Here is a 15,769-nt window from a genome sequence, read left to right as displayed (position 1 = left end):
CAGTCATTCGTTTTTTAATTACAACAAAATAAGAAAATCGTTACGTAAGAAATCGAGTGAATATCAAATGTTGTAAAAATATGAATTTCAAACGCTCATAAAAATTTAATTTGAGTTTCTTATAGACATTTTTTTTTTTTGATAAAGGTAGATTATCCTATAAGGAATCTTATATTACATTTTAAAATCTTAGTTCTAAAAAGGAAAATTTTTACGAATTATAAACTCTTATTAGATAATTTTCGTGATTTTTCCATATTTTGTCAATTTTTGAACTTTAATACTAATAAAAAAAAACTGTGAGTAAGGATTTTTAATATTTTTCAAATTTCATTGTAACAATATCGTAGAAGCCTTGTAATAAATGTTCAAATATTTTTAATCAACAGATAAAGTTTTATTGACATTCATAGAAAAAAAAACTGATTAAATTGGAAACTGAAATTGTCGGTAAACAGCTCAAAACAAATCAAAATATTTTGAAAAATGGATCATGTATAGAAAATGGAAATATAAACAACCAGTGAAAAGTTCATGTATCTACAGTCATTCGTTTTAAAGTTACACCAAAAACCAAAATCAATTTTCTCGAAAACAGATTTTGCTTAAAAATTCCCGTTTTTCCTTAAAATTTCTTTTGTATTTCCCGGCGCTTTTGAAAATTATTGGAAATTTCAAATTTTGACCTCCCAAATGCACCAACTAGATTCATTTTCCCATCAAACAAGATACTGTTGAAGAAAATCGAAGCAGTTTTACTGTCCCAAACCGTGATGACAGACACAAAAATAAAAAATAAAATATAAAAATAAAAAAACACACATCATTGTAAAATCAATACATTCATCGTTCCACTCAGAATCTAAAATGAAATAGATTGACTAGTATTAACATAGTGTACATTGTAATATATGTTTTTAATAGTACCTAGTTTATGTGATCAGTGTCATAGCCAGGATTATGAAAGGGGGGGGGGGGGGTTTTGAGTGTAAATTAAACCAAGTTTTTTTTACAAATTTTGTATATAAATAATACATTTATTGGGGAAAAAAGTTAATTTGGGGGGGGAGGGGGTTGTTTTAACACCCAAACCCCCCTGGCTACGCCGTCTTATATGGTACATTGATCCATAAATTAAATATTGAGTTCACTTTAGTCTATAATTCAATTAAATGTAACAATTGCATAATAATGTACCTTAATAATCTAGATAAAATTATCTACTTTCATATCTCATATCTCATACTTCACAATTAATGATTTACATTTTTATTTAACATAATATTGTAAACTCAATCTATTATTATTTAATACTCATATTTCTATTTAACTTATAAGGTAAAAGATTACAATTTTAAAAATATTTATAAATATAATATACGTATATAGGTATTAAATATCTACTAAAAATATAATTAAAATAATTTTAAATGTTGTTTTGATATATTTAATATATATATATATATATACTTGTTTAAATGAAAATAATTTACAAACTCTAAAAGCTTTTAATTAAAATATTTAATGTTATTTTCTAAAGCCCCAGATATTATAAATATCTGGAATCACTGAAGTTTTCAGGTAACCTACATTAGCTGCAATATCATATTATATTTTTGGAAGAATGAAATTAAAATTTTATTTTACTATGGAATTTGTTATTGTTAAAAAGTAGATTGGTAAAGTATTTATTAAAATCTTTATTCCGAAACAAGTACAAAACAATACAACAATATCAAGATATGGCATTTTTAAAAGAGAAAATGATTTAAAGTTCTGATACATATCATCATGATGATTTTTACTGCAGTAAAAATGTAAAATACCAAGGTAGGTATTGAAAATTATATAAAATATAAACGTAAATAACTAACATTTTAAATAATTTTCTATATGCAAAAATCTGTAATAAAATAATATATTTATTCTTACTTTTGACATTATTGAAATATTAAATTAAATTTATGAATATAGGACTAAAAAAAGATATCAGATAGGTATTTAGTTAGATATAAGTATCGATTTATCATTTATTAATTTGTCTTTTAAAAAAACCATAATTTGTTCTAAATCGAACAGAAATATGTAGGTACCGATAATTAATTCCCTTTTACCGGGCATAAGACATTACACATAAGTATTGGTATTTTATTCTGTGAAAATACAATTATAATTAATTAGGTAGGTATTAAATTTACTTACCTACTGCGATAAGGCAATAAGCTAATAATGTTTTATTTGGTACCTGATAGAGATCGATTATTGTTTAACATACTTATAAATGATATAATTTTAAGTAAAATACCTTGGTAGATAGCTATTATGAATTTTGAATTTTACAATGTTTATTCTGAACTTAATACATGGGTGTAAATAATTATAAACAATCTCGAATCCCGATGAGGTTTAACGCAAGGGATTACCAATAAACTGTAATATAGTTTGATGACAGCGTGACCGTCCCCAATCAATCCACTACGGCACTACTTATCCACATTCCACTGAACAAATATAATTATATATTTATTTATTTATACGAAACAAAGTAGGTACCTATATAGAGGACTCAAAACTTTTGATTACCCTATTTGATTTTTAAAAACAAAATTCAATCTTTTGGGAATAGTATTCCGATATTTTAAGTGTAATAAATATTAAACGTTACATTAATATTATATGGTTTGGCTTTATTGTTTTCAAGCATGCTAATTAATTTTTAAGGCAGGTACCTGTAGAAGATATACTAAGGTCGTATTTTCGAAATACCCACAAGTTCAATCAACCATATTTTATACGTGTTCTAATCGTGTATTTAAACATTTAGATACACACAGTATATACCTAGGTACATATGAATTCTGAGAAATTTCGTAGAGTTTTAAATACTTTTAATAGTAAACAGAACGTTTGAATGTTTTTATTTGAAAAATATACTCACAGTTAATAAATGCATTTTAATGAAAAACATTATAGCTATCAAGAAAATAAAAATAAATTGGTTTTATTATTTTGATTTTTTAAATATTTCGTAATATAATATACCAAAACTACTATGCATGTGTATATTATTATGCAGCGTATATTACCATGCTATGTTAAATTAACATAATATAATATATAACCTACACATAAACAAATATTACCTAGTGTTTTTATATCGATAAAATATATCAAAGTGGCAATAAAATAATTTTAAAAAATGGATAGATTAATTTTATAATATACTAATATGTAAATGTGAAAAGAATTTAAATAGGTAAGTAATTGCTATTGAGCCTATTTTGCCTATTTAACATTTTTACCAGAATGGGCGAGGGTCGGATCAGTAGGTTTTTATATAAATATCTACTCTCACGAATAAACCACAAATATTTTAAGTACTTACATAAATAGATACTAATATAAATTTAAAAAATACAATTTTAATTGGTTTATAAAAAAAAAAAACACTTAAAAAAAATTGTAATTACTTTTCCCATCTCACTAGGCACCGGGGGTTTAATTTATAGTACTTATGGTTTCTTATTATTTTAAAATTACTTAAATACTTCCAAATGATAAGCTAACTATAATGTATAATAGTAATATAGCATAATATAATACAATATACTATATGTCCAAAATAATTTCGTTTTAATGTAGGTTTACGAATGCGAAAAAGATAAATTAATAGATTACACGTTTAATGGAGATAAAATAATTAAAACTCATTGTGAAAGATTTTTATTCATTATCAGAATGTCTGAATAAGTTAAGACGAAAACTTATTTTACTTTGGTATCTAAGATAATATTTAGGTAGGTACCTACATTATTTGTATCGAAGTATATTTTAGTTTCGCTCAAGACTGTAAAAGTAATGGCGATTGTTTTAATAAAATAATGGAAAGAATTTTTTTTTACCTAGGTATACAGCTATTTAAACTTTTCCATGATGGTAATTCACGATGGTATAAATTAAATAAATCAACTGCAGGTAATGAAAATACGAATATATATCACCAATTACACTTACTAGCTGAAAATGTTGCACATAAACGAAATTATACTAAACGCAATGACAACGGTTTGTACCTACAGCACATCTACGTATTTTAAATCTATTTAATTCACAAAAATTAAAAAATGTATTTATATTGATGTAATGTGTCGTGAATTATAGTAGGTATTATACCTATATCATGCAATCTGATCAAAAATAATGTGTGTCGCACAACACGGAGAAAACATTTGTAAATTAACGTCCAACATAATATTACATAAGCGCGTATACTCACAGTCGTTTATCGAATCACATAGATAACTGCAGTATATGTTCACACTGCTGCGGCGTATGATTTCGCGTTACAGACGTCCCGCTGGAAGCTGCCGTGTTAACCGCGACGTCGGCTTATTCGCGACAATAAACGCGATAACATTTTCTTTTCACCAAAACAATGGCCGTGAAACATCGGTGTATGTAAATGATTTGAGTATACATGCTTTAAAATAATAAAAATTACTACGTTAACGTAATATTATCTACACACCCAAGAGGGTAGTCGGGTGCCGAACGTAATAATCGAAGGGATGATGACGTAGGCGGCGCCCTAGCAACCGTTGTCAGGGATGGGATACTGGAGCAGTTGTCTCTGTTTACAGTATAGAAAGAAAGAAAAAAATATCCCATTAAACTGTTTACCGGGAACTACTATATAGGTATACAATATATGTGATACATGCCGTATATAATGGTCAGAGCTTTTATTATTTTTAATTATTTATATACGCGCGCGTGTCAGTGTCAGTGTCAATGTGTGTGTGTGTGAAAAAGAGAAAAAAAAGTGTTTTTATTACGACATGAACGCGTATATTATGATTCTGTGTATTGGAGAGATTATAGTCAGTGAACTCATATATATGTATATTCTGCCGAGCGACGTGCGATGCAACGTGTGTGGCGGCAAACTGCATTATATATATATATGTATATATATATATCTTACCTAAATATATATATATATATATATATATATATGTTTAGGAACGGCCACAGTGTGAGTTTTCGGAATGATGTTCACAGCTGGTGTTTTGTACAGATTTGATTTTCTCGGATAAAAAACAATTTTCAGTACCTGCTCTAAACATATAATCGCTCCCTTCATCTGCAATGTGTGCGTTTCAGATAATATTTTTTTAAATTATGTCATGAACTCATGAATAGAAAATTCTAATATAAATGTTTAGTGAATACTGAATAATACCTATGTTAAGTACTTCAGTCTTTACGGTTATTCCGTTATGGAATTGATTTTGTCAAAAACGAGTGTCATGTTAATATTCCTGATTTCCTGCTTTTTTTTTAAAATATTTTCCTGAATTATTAATAAAAATTCTACTTTTGTTTAAAGCTAATTATAAGCTTAATTATTATATTTTCTTCTCATTATGACAAAATATTGTGCTATATGATTGCATAACACTTTAACTTAATATTTTTACAAAGTTTCCGTAAAAATATTTTTTTTAAATATAGGATTAAAATGTTTTGTAAATGATTTATATAAAATATTTTGAAAAAAATGAACTTCTTGGCCAAAGAATATAGGTAACTAAAATATTTTCTTATTATTTACGCAACTTTTTAAAATGTTTTGACAACTATATTATTTTCCTGAAAATATTTTTACCATAGTTAGGAAATATTTGTATGCTGTGTGGTACACTGTACAGAAAATTTATGAGTGTTAGGAAAATTCAGCTATTAGTATTGTGCAATTACTGATTATACATATACTTGACAATATAGTATGTGATTGTAAATGGAAATTTTAAACGCTGTGTCCGACGTCAGATTTAGGAGCAGTACAAACCAATCAATCATTAACGTATTGATGGTGTTACTCTCTGGCAGGCAGTTTGATCTTGTTATACTTTATTGCTATAGAAGTGGTCAAAAGTAAAAATTCCAGTGCGTATCGAATAATCGGGAAAAACAACAAAAAAAATTACAAAAATCGTGAATATTCACGCAAAACCAGTTTTTGACAAAATCGTTGATTTATTGTGATAACTGATAAATCATTGCATACAATAAATTATTTTGAGTAGAGATTTCTTAATCTTTATTTCTAAGGATATATTGCAATTTATTTATATAGTAATCACTATAAGTAATAAAAATATGGTATAATATGATGTAGATTTTATAAGAGGTTAATTCACTTTAATTTTTAAATTAACGGAGCTACACGTAAAATTTGCTATGTTACGCACTTGTAAGACGGAGACAAGACATGTGGGTATCACGTCCTCTTAAGTCAATACCGAGTAGAATAATATGAATAAGTTCGTAGTATAAAAAACTTAAAATTAATTTTAATATTTTGAAAATGTCAATGTGCATAATATTATAATCTTACACATAGCCATAGTCGCTAAAGTCAGTACAAAATACAACTATTATGTTATTATTAAGGGACCCGGTGCCAGTTTTTCAAATTTTCCACAATTCTATAAAATTTGAATTTTGAATTTTATATTTTAGTTGCTACCTCAATTATAAGACTTCTCCACTAATCTACTACCCGATAACTATTTAGGGGTGGTTGATAGGGTGTATTTTATCGAAAAAAATTACTTTACGGGAATAACTCTCAAGCTTTATAGAATTGTCGGATTTCGAGGTTAGAAAGAGGAAAATTTTTTACAGGGCGGATTGAATTTCGATTTTTGATTACAATGCTAAAAACAAAAAAGAATTAAGAATTAAAAACATGTAAAAATTTGTAAAATTCAAAAGCTTATTATAGAACTCGTAAATAGAATATTGTAAATCAAAGTTCAATGCGCCCTGTAAGAAGTTTTCCTATTTCTAAAAAAAAAAAATTATCAAAATCTGATCACTCTACGAGGCGTGAGAGTTTTTCCTGTAAGGCATGTTTTGGAGCAAAAAAACAGGTCGCGCGCGGGCCCCTTAATAATATAGTACATTTTATTTGAAATATCCACAAAATAGTTATTTTTATTTTTATTTATAGCATATGCTGCTTTACAGCCACTTCAGCACACACGTCAACAGTCAAAATAGTATATAGTTTTTAAAATTAATTTGCATAATTATTACAATATTAGGTGCATATTAAAGATAAAAAAAAATAGGATTACAAATGTTTTATTTAAAGATTTCAATATATTAATATTTATGGGTAGGTATAAACTATATAAATACTCGTAAGTTCGTGTAAGGAAGCACTTCTAAAAATGCTACGGTAAGTGGTTACAGGTTTATTGTTATTAAATCAATTTAATTAATATTCTAATATTCTTATACTTATTAATGCAATTTGTAAGTTTGTAAGTCTTAATGCAAAATAATTACCTACAAGATTGTTGGTTTTTATCAATCAAATTTGAATCTAAATCATATAAAATTTAGTTTATTGACACATTAATAATATATCTACATCTTATTTGGAGTTATAAATAAAAAGAAATAATATGAGTCTAAATCAGCGGTTCTTAAGCTGTGGTCCGTTGCCCACTGGGGTCCCCAACACTCAGAAGTCATAAGTTTGTGAGTTTGTCTACCTTTATCAAAAAAAAAGCCTACCGAAAAGTCAAATTAAATTTCTATGAGCGTTTGAAGTTTAATTTTTTACATCATCGATATTCACTCCATTTCCCATAGAGCGATTATCTTATTTTGTTGTAATTCAAAAATGAATATCCTTAGATACTTGAAATTTACATTTTACGTTTATTTTATCATTTTCTATAAATAGAGAGGTATTTTGTAACATTTTTAATTTACAATTTTTTCAGTTTTTTTTTTTATAAATGTCAATAAAATTTAATTCGTCGGTTCAAAAAGCTTACGAGTCAAAAAGTAACAAAACGACTAAGTATCTAACTTGAAGACAAATATTTCCAAAAAAACAAAACAAATAGGTAACGTTTGTATAGATACTTACCTACTTATTTTATAGAAAATCCATAAATTTGTTGGTAGCATATATTTCATTAAAAATTGTAATTGACTATTATGTAAATTTATGTTAATACATATCAATGTAGTTAATTATTTTCCTATTAATAGTATTATTATTACATTTTTAAAAATAAAATAATTTATAGGTAAATAAATCTTTCTTATTGTGTGGGTATGTGTGTGTGTGTGTGTGTGTTGGTGGGTGGTAACAATTTAGTTTTGCATAAAGGAAATGATACATTAAATGGCCAGGAGCGCTGATAAACCATTTTATAAAAGATTGATGAACTTTTAATACAATTCTAAAGTCTGAATAAACTACTCCAATTTCTTACTATCTACCATGATAGTTCATGGTTCTTCCCACTTGGGCACTTGGCACTTACCAACAAGATAATAATATTATTAAATGTTAATTTATCACATTCTATAGTGATAAAAACTGATTAGAGATGATTTTGCTTTTTGATTGTGACATAGTGTACCTATCATGTTTGTTATTGTATGGATAAAACATTTGAACAATCCAAATACAGTAATGCTAAATAGTAATTAATTAAGTTATATAAATCGTTATTAATCTTTTTTTTAGCTTATTATTAATTAGTATTATTATATTTTATCATTTAAAACAATATTTAATGGTATGTTTCACTTTGATTAAATCATTTTTGTTTAGATTTTAAAAACAGTATTAACTAATATAAATTATTTTTACTTGTTTTACTATTTTAGATTATAAATAAAATACATTTAAATTGCTAATTTTATCAGTCATAAATCAATACAACAATGGAATTCCAGACAACAAGAATAGAGAATAAAGATCTTTGCAATGTTCTACTGAAATGGGTTTGTTTTATTTTACATAAATTATATTATTTTGTATCTAGGTAGTAATTACCTAACTAATTAGGCACTTAATCTTTAATAAAAATGTATTATTTTGAATAAGTTAATTTGAATAAACTGATTCAATAGTTCAATAGATGAATAATTTGATAAGCTATCATTACGGCAATATTTTTCTTAAATATTTTAAATTTCCAAACTGTTAAGCACAAAGTTTATAACACACTTGTCGATGACCATAGAAAATTAAAGCATTATAGTCAAACTAAATGGTATAGAAACTCAAAGTTGTACAGATGTATGGTGATCGTCTACAGAAAAAAGTGACCAGCACAAGATTTAAAAATAATATCTAGAAACCAGAACATTTTAAAACTATTTTATTAATTCTACATTTGATATAATAATTCTTATTTATTACTCAATTTATTAATTTACTATCGTTACTACACATGTATATATTTTTAGTTGCAAACATTACATCTAAAAACTCCACATCGAACTTTGTATGATATTACTGATGGTGTAGCACTTGCTGAAGCATTGAATCAAATGTAAGTATTTGAAAAATTAAACCGAAATTGTTCTTAGTAATTAAAAAAAATGTACCTATATTTATTATATTTAAAACATAAAAAAATGTTGGTAGGTACCTAAAATTGGCAAAGCTGGCATATTTTATTGAAATAAATTGCAGTTTATTATTATTTAGTAGAAGTATGTATTTTATTTCCAGTTCTCCTGAATGTTTTGACGACAATTGGTTTTCAAAAATAAAAAAAGATGTTGGAAATAATTGGAGACTTAAGGTAATTATATTTTATTTTATGCATTTTAATTAAAAGTAATAGTTTGTGTAGATTATTACTGCAACCATGGGTATTGTAAATATATTTTTTGGTAGGTATTTTAAGAGTTGCACTTACTATGTCTGCCAAATATTTTGTAAGATAGCGTAAATTTATCATTTAACACAATTCAAAATAATTTACAACATAAAATTTGTTTTAAATAAATATTATGAACTTCATTAACAATTAAGTTATTAACTTCAAATTATCACTTCATTTCAGGTTAGTAATCTAAAAAAGATTGTTGAAAAAATTCAAGATTTCTATCAAGATTGTGACACACAACATATGGGCAATTTTGTAAAACCAGATGTTATAAAAATAGGTAATTTATTGTGATATTGAATATTTAACTTATAAGTGCGTAAACACACTGTCCGGTTACAGCCGTAGCAGTTATTTTAGGATAGTGTGGTTAGTCTAATTCAAAATGATGTATTTCGATTAAACCGGACAACCGGATGATTTCTACTGTTGCGGTTATAATTGTGAAATCGAACAGCAACCGGACAGTGTGTTCCCAGCCTAAGGTGTATGAACAGTTTTTTTTAATAATATTTAATAAATAATTATTGAAGTTTTTAACTTCTTTATCGCACTCTTGCATCCATAGTATTAATGAAGGACTAATTAAATAGAGATTAATCACAAATCATTTTAAAAATCTCGTAATTTAGAGAAGTCAGTAGTATATTTTATGAATTATTTTATTTATTTAATTTTAATCTTGTAAGTATTTTACACGTCCTGTACATACATTGTACTAAATTAATAACAACTTTAATTTAAAGATTTTTATACTTAATAGATTTTTATATTTTTCACATTATGATTCTTAATTATATTTGCAGTGCATTTTATACTAACATTTTTGATTTCAATGCATTTATAAAGCTTAAGTGAATTTTTCGGGATTTATTATGCGTTTTATAAATAATTTTTGAGATTATAAGATTTTTAATGGATAAAATTCATAGCCATAATAATTATCACTAACCATGTGTATGAATAATATTTGCAAAAAATGTGTATGCCTATATTACTATGTTTGTTTACCATATTATATACATTTTGTGAGATTCTGAAAATACAAATATAAACAATAATAAGCTATATCTTATTAAACCGTTACCTGGACGTAGACTGTATATAATTATAATAATTATTGTTATAAAATACAGACTCTAAAGCTATTTTATTTGTTTTAAACAATATTTAATAAATTACATATTGAAAATATGTTTGGTTTCTTTAGAATACTATTTAAGCAAAGGTGTGTGAAGAGCTCCCCACTAGTTTACTTAAAATAATGTACAGCCCTCCAAAATTTAATTAAATTTGGGCCTATGTTCAATTGACTATTTAATTTTTTAAATTTTAAATGTCTATAAATAGCTCAATGCGTCAAAATATTTTGAAAAATGTACCATGTATCATAAATATAATTAAATAATTTGGTGAAAATGTCATGGTTTTTCATTTTAAAATAATAATAAAATAATAAAATAATAAAATTGATTTAGTGAAAACCAGGTTTTACCTAAATATTTTCGGTCTTGACAATTTGTTTCCCAAATTATTAAAAAATTTAAGAATTTTTACTTTTGAACCACAACTAGATTCACTTTCCTATCAGGATAGACAATATGGAAGTGTTTTTACTGCTCCAAAATTAGGAGATGACAAGACACAAAACTAAATAAAAAATACATAATTTTAAAATCAATACAATCATCACTAAGAATCTATGAGAAAGCAATATATAAATTAAATTATTTGGAATAAGATAATTTTATTTACCTAAGTATATAAATAAAATATTTTTAACAGGAGACCAAGATGATACAATGGAATTAGCTCGTTTATTGCAACTCATATTGGGATGTGCTGTTAACTGTCGTAATGCTCAAGGTTAAAAAAATAACTTATAACTATGGCTTAGAAATAGTTAATTTAAATGAGTTAATTATTTTAGATTACATAACAAATATCAGATCAATGGATGAAAATTCCCAGACTGTAATAATGCAGTCTATACAAGATCTGGAAAGGATACAAGGACATCCGCAAAGCATTATAGCTACTAGCCTCGGAGTAGATACTGATCACCAAGAACAAATTCAACAACTTATTGATGAACTTCAATCTGTTACCAAAGCTAGAGATCAAATGACTCAACGCTGTCTTGAGCTTGATTCTCAAGTAATTGAAATATACTTATTATTATATATTTTTTAAACTTTGTACTATAAGTCATAAGAATTAAATAGGTATGTTATAACTAGTGATGGGAATAATCAAGAGAAATTATTACTCAAAATACTCGTATTTAATTAAAATTAGTAATTAGTAATTACTTGGTTATTGATTTATAATAATAAAATACAATTTATATTTAATAAAATCTATCCTATTCTATTACATTTTGCGGACTTCTAGCTTATACTTTTGAAATATTTGTTATCGAATAATTCAAAATCATAAAGTACATCAATTTATAATTTTCCCTATTCAGTTTTTTTGGTATTTACTATTTAATGATTTTAATCTCTCAAAATGAAACACAACATGTATTAACTATTAACTATTAACTGTAATTAGTAGAACTAATATATTACGTCAATTGATATATCATTATTCGTTATATTATTTATAGCTTATACAAATTAGGTACACACTAATACACTATAATATTTATTGATAAATCATTAATTTATATTTATAGTCTATAAATATAGCTATTCCATATAATATATATGGGGTGTGGATACATTCGTTTATATTAATAATAATATAATATACGCATTGAATAACGAAATAATAGTATGTAGATTGAATATTATATATATAATATCTATTATTTAGATTGTGGATAATAATTATTTATTTTTATTTTCATTTTTCAAGCTAGTGTTAATAATATGAATGTCGGGTAACCAGTAACTACTCAGTTACTCGACACTCGCATTATTGAGTAATGAAAATGAAATACTAAATTGACCGAGAGGTTTTATTGAGTGAATCTCTCAATTGTTATAAGCTCTCGATTACTTACTTCTCGATTATTGAAATCACTCTATTGTTCCCATCACTAGTTATAACTGTAATTAAAATCAATTATATAACTCTTTTCAGATAAGTTTATTACAAGAAGAAAAAACATACATTTTAGATGAAAAAAGACATTTAGAAGAACGGCTTTTAGAAAGTGTTGAAGATCCTTTAAAGGGCAGTGGTCAGAGAAGACAGATTGAAGAACTAAAAGAAGAATTGTACAAAGCTGAAACGTGTAAGTTTTATTTACTAATTAGTTAAAATTGTTACAAACATTTTATTAAGTATTATTATACTGCAAAAGTTTCTAGCCTGTGAGATAGTTTTGCCCCGCCCAGCTGTTTGAATGGCCATACCAAGTTCACTGATGTTTTTACTTTAAATTCCAAGTTCCTAGCGATATTGAAATTATTCCGAGGAGTTGCACAATGCTAGCACCAACAATTGCTTGAAATTTAGATCAAAAACCACACCAGTAATTGCTATACAATTTGTTCGAATTTATAACCACAATTTCAAAATTTGTACACCACCACCCCTTACCAAAATATAAAAACTAAAATTTAACTCAGCTGACAAACAACAACATAGGTGGAAATGGGCAGAGGCTTGATAGGATTACAGACTAGGCCGCCCAAAAAAGTTTTAAGTAAAGGTCTTAACCCCCCTGACCCCTTACAAATTTAAAGTGCCTAAATGCTTAATAATTATAGTAAAAAGTATTTTACAATTAAAATGCATTACAAAAAAATATTTTGTGTTTAAATTTAATTTGTAAAATGTTACAAATTAATCATCAGTTAATTTTGGTCGATATTTGATCATAAATATCTGCATGATTTGTTTATCGTTTAACTTGCCATAGTGAGTCTATAATATCAAGCCCACACAAACCACGAGTTGTGAGTCAAGCCACGGATTGTAGGAAGTAGGCTTAAAATATACACTATATTATAAATGTAATTGATAATTTTTTCAATATTAATTTAGTTGCTAAGCGACTTAAAATGCCCTAATTTTCATGCAACATATTAACATTAATTTAATTTATAGATCATCATTATTTGCAAAATTGCTTAATTTTAATAACACGCTTACTAATCTCGTATTATATATTATTTTAATGGTTGTCTTTATAAAAATATACTTATATCTACTTTTTTAAAAATAATTTATTAGATATCCCTCTTCTCCCCTCAAAGACAATTTTTTTAAAAATATTTTTAATAATAATATCACTTATATGTTACATAATACCAGAGGCTGCAAGTGCATCGCCATGCACCTATTAATTACGCCACTGCTGTACTTATTAAATATGCTTTTGGCTTAAACAAAATATTTATATGAATAAAATAAGTATTAAATTATCAGTTCAAACATTTATATCATAAAAAATAATATAAACTATAATATTTTAGGTATTTTCTCATTTCTTTAATGTTAAATTAAAGACATATTTGAAATGTACATTTTAAACTTTCATATTTATAAATTGTGTGGTTATCATGTTATTCTAGAGTTATGTATAGCAACTTGTATTAAGTTTTCAAGTTTTTTATTTACAATAAAAATACTATACAATTACAACAAAAATAAAAAATCTTTTTTGTCGACAACTTAATACAAGATTCTTTGTAAATAATTGTTACAGGAATTAAAAATATCAAAACTAATTAATTCTTTTTAATTTTTAAAAAAATTAAAAGATTATTCTCTCTTTTTAATCTCCTTATTCCTCCATGTACCCAACGATATAAAAACGTATTTCAGATTCAAGGCATTCAGCTTGCCGTTAAATGTTGGTGACCTCCGTTATAATATCCTTATAATAAAATACATATTTTAGCTAGAGACGACTATCGAATAAAACTCAAGACACAAGAAAGAGATATGGCTGAATTAAAAACTAAATTTGATTTATTACAAGAAACCGCTGGAGAAGCGAGACTTCTTAAAGACGAATTAGATATTCTTCGAGATACGGCTGATAGAGTTGAAAAATATGAATCAACCATTCAGTCCTATAAAAAAAAATTAGAAGAATTAGGTGATCTAAAACGACAAGTGAAGATATTGGAATCAAAAAATATAGCTTATATTCAACAAAATATGGAACTAGAGCAGGTAAAGTTTTTTTTTATATAGTTGACTCGAATATCTACAGCTGTATTTCTTAGGTGTTGTTAGCTTAGAATTCTTGATAGTATTTTAATACAATTTCAGTATTAAAAGTTTACATTTTATTCACTTTTTAATTTTTATATCATTTAAATATTTATGCTTAAATTAATTTTAAAAATATATAGATGCGTTAATTTTTATGTTTATAGGAAATTAAGAAATCCTCTGTGTGGAAATCACAATTAGATATATATAAAAAACAAGTTACTGAACTCCACCATACATTAAATGACGAGACAAACAAAATTGATAAATTGGAATTTGAATCAAAAAAGTTATTAGAAAACTTAAATACCTTGCAGAAAGAGAAAGATGTAATTAATAATAGAATTTTCTGTTTTGGTATTCATTAATTTTAAAATTTGTTTAGAGATTAGTTATTGAGAGGGATTCATTAAAAGAAGCAAATGAAGAATTAAAATGTTGTCAAACTCAAATGAAAAAGACCAGTACACTTGAACACTCTCAAACAACCACTAGCGATGACATGGAATCAGCAATGGACCTCAAGTTTGTTATCATGATAAAATTAACGTTCCATTAACACCTATCTTATTTTATATAATTTTATAAATATGCAGACAGAAATTAGTGAGGCTTCAGCATGAGAACACAATGCTTAAAATGAATCAAAAAGAACCAGAAGAAGATAAAATTTCGGTACTTCAAAGTATTTTGGATAATACGAGACAACAGTATAATGAACTGCGTTTAGACAATAGGTATATTCTTATTTCTTATATATTTCTTTAAAAAAATAGTTTTTTTAATTTATATAATTCATAATAAGTCATTTTATTTAAGGGGATTCGATACCGTGATTTTCTGTTTTTGTCTAACACACGCGTGACATGGTTTTT

The 15,769-nt window shown here is 25.9% G+C and overlaps 2 protein-coding genes across 3 annotated transcripts in view; one reads left to right on the top strand and one right to left on the bottom strand.

Annotated features, from left to right (window-relative positions):
• The window catches only part of LOC100569264, an 11,353-nt gene extending 6,780 nt beyond the window's left edge, over positions 1-4,573 (bottom strand). Inside the window, exon 1 of one of the 2 annotated variants that reach the window (XM_003240760.4) lies at positions 4,277-4,573. The gene's annotated coding sequence lies outside the window, so the exon portion shown is untranslated. The other variant, XM_016809047.2, reaches the window with a different exon arrangement.
• Positions 4,574-8,449: 3,876 nt separating this feature from the next.
• Positions 8,450-15,769, top strand: part of LOC100159348 (protein Hook homolog 3) — a 12,974-nt gene continuing 5,654 nt past the window's right edge. Inside the window, exons 1-12 of the mRNA XM_001943811.5 lie at positions 8,450-8,612; positions 8,704-8,820; positions 9,289-9,374; positions 9,557-9,629; positions 9,894-9,996; positions 11,502-11,582; positions 11,647-11,873; positions 12,807-12,960; positions 14,575-14,852; positions 15,059-15,223; positions 15,280-15,419; positions 15,491-15,631. Coding sequence (XP_001943846.2) covers positions 8,761-8,820; positions 9,289-9,374; positions 9,557-9,629; positions 9,894-9,996; positions 11,502-11,582; positions 11,647-11,873; positions 12,807-12,960; positions 14,575-14,852; positions 15,059-15,223; positions 15,280-15,419; positions 15,491-15,631 — 1,508 coding nt within the window. The 5' untranslated portion in view covers positions 8,450-8,612; positions 8,704-8,760. The remainder of the gene's footprint in view (positions 8,613-8,703; positions 8,821-9,288; positions 9,375-9,556; positions 9,630-9,893; positions 9,997-11,501; positions 11,583-11,646; positions 11,874-12,806; positions 12,961-14,574; positions 14,853-15,058; positions 15,224-15,279; positions 15,420-15,490; positions 15,632-15,769) is intronic.

This window comes from Acyrthosiphon pisum, chromosome X, assembly GCF_005508785.2.
Source record: "Acyrthosiphon pisum isolate AL4f chromosome X, pea_aphid_22Mar2018_4r6ur, whole genome shotgun sequence".
Taxonomy (NCBI): Eukaryota; Metazoa; Arthropoda; class Insecta; order Hemiptera; family Aphididae; genus Acyrthosiphon; species Acyrthosiphon pisum.
Note: the sequence above shows the minus strand (reverse complement) of the source record. Positions and strands in the feature narration are given on the sequence as shown.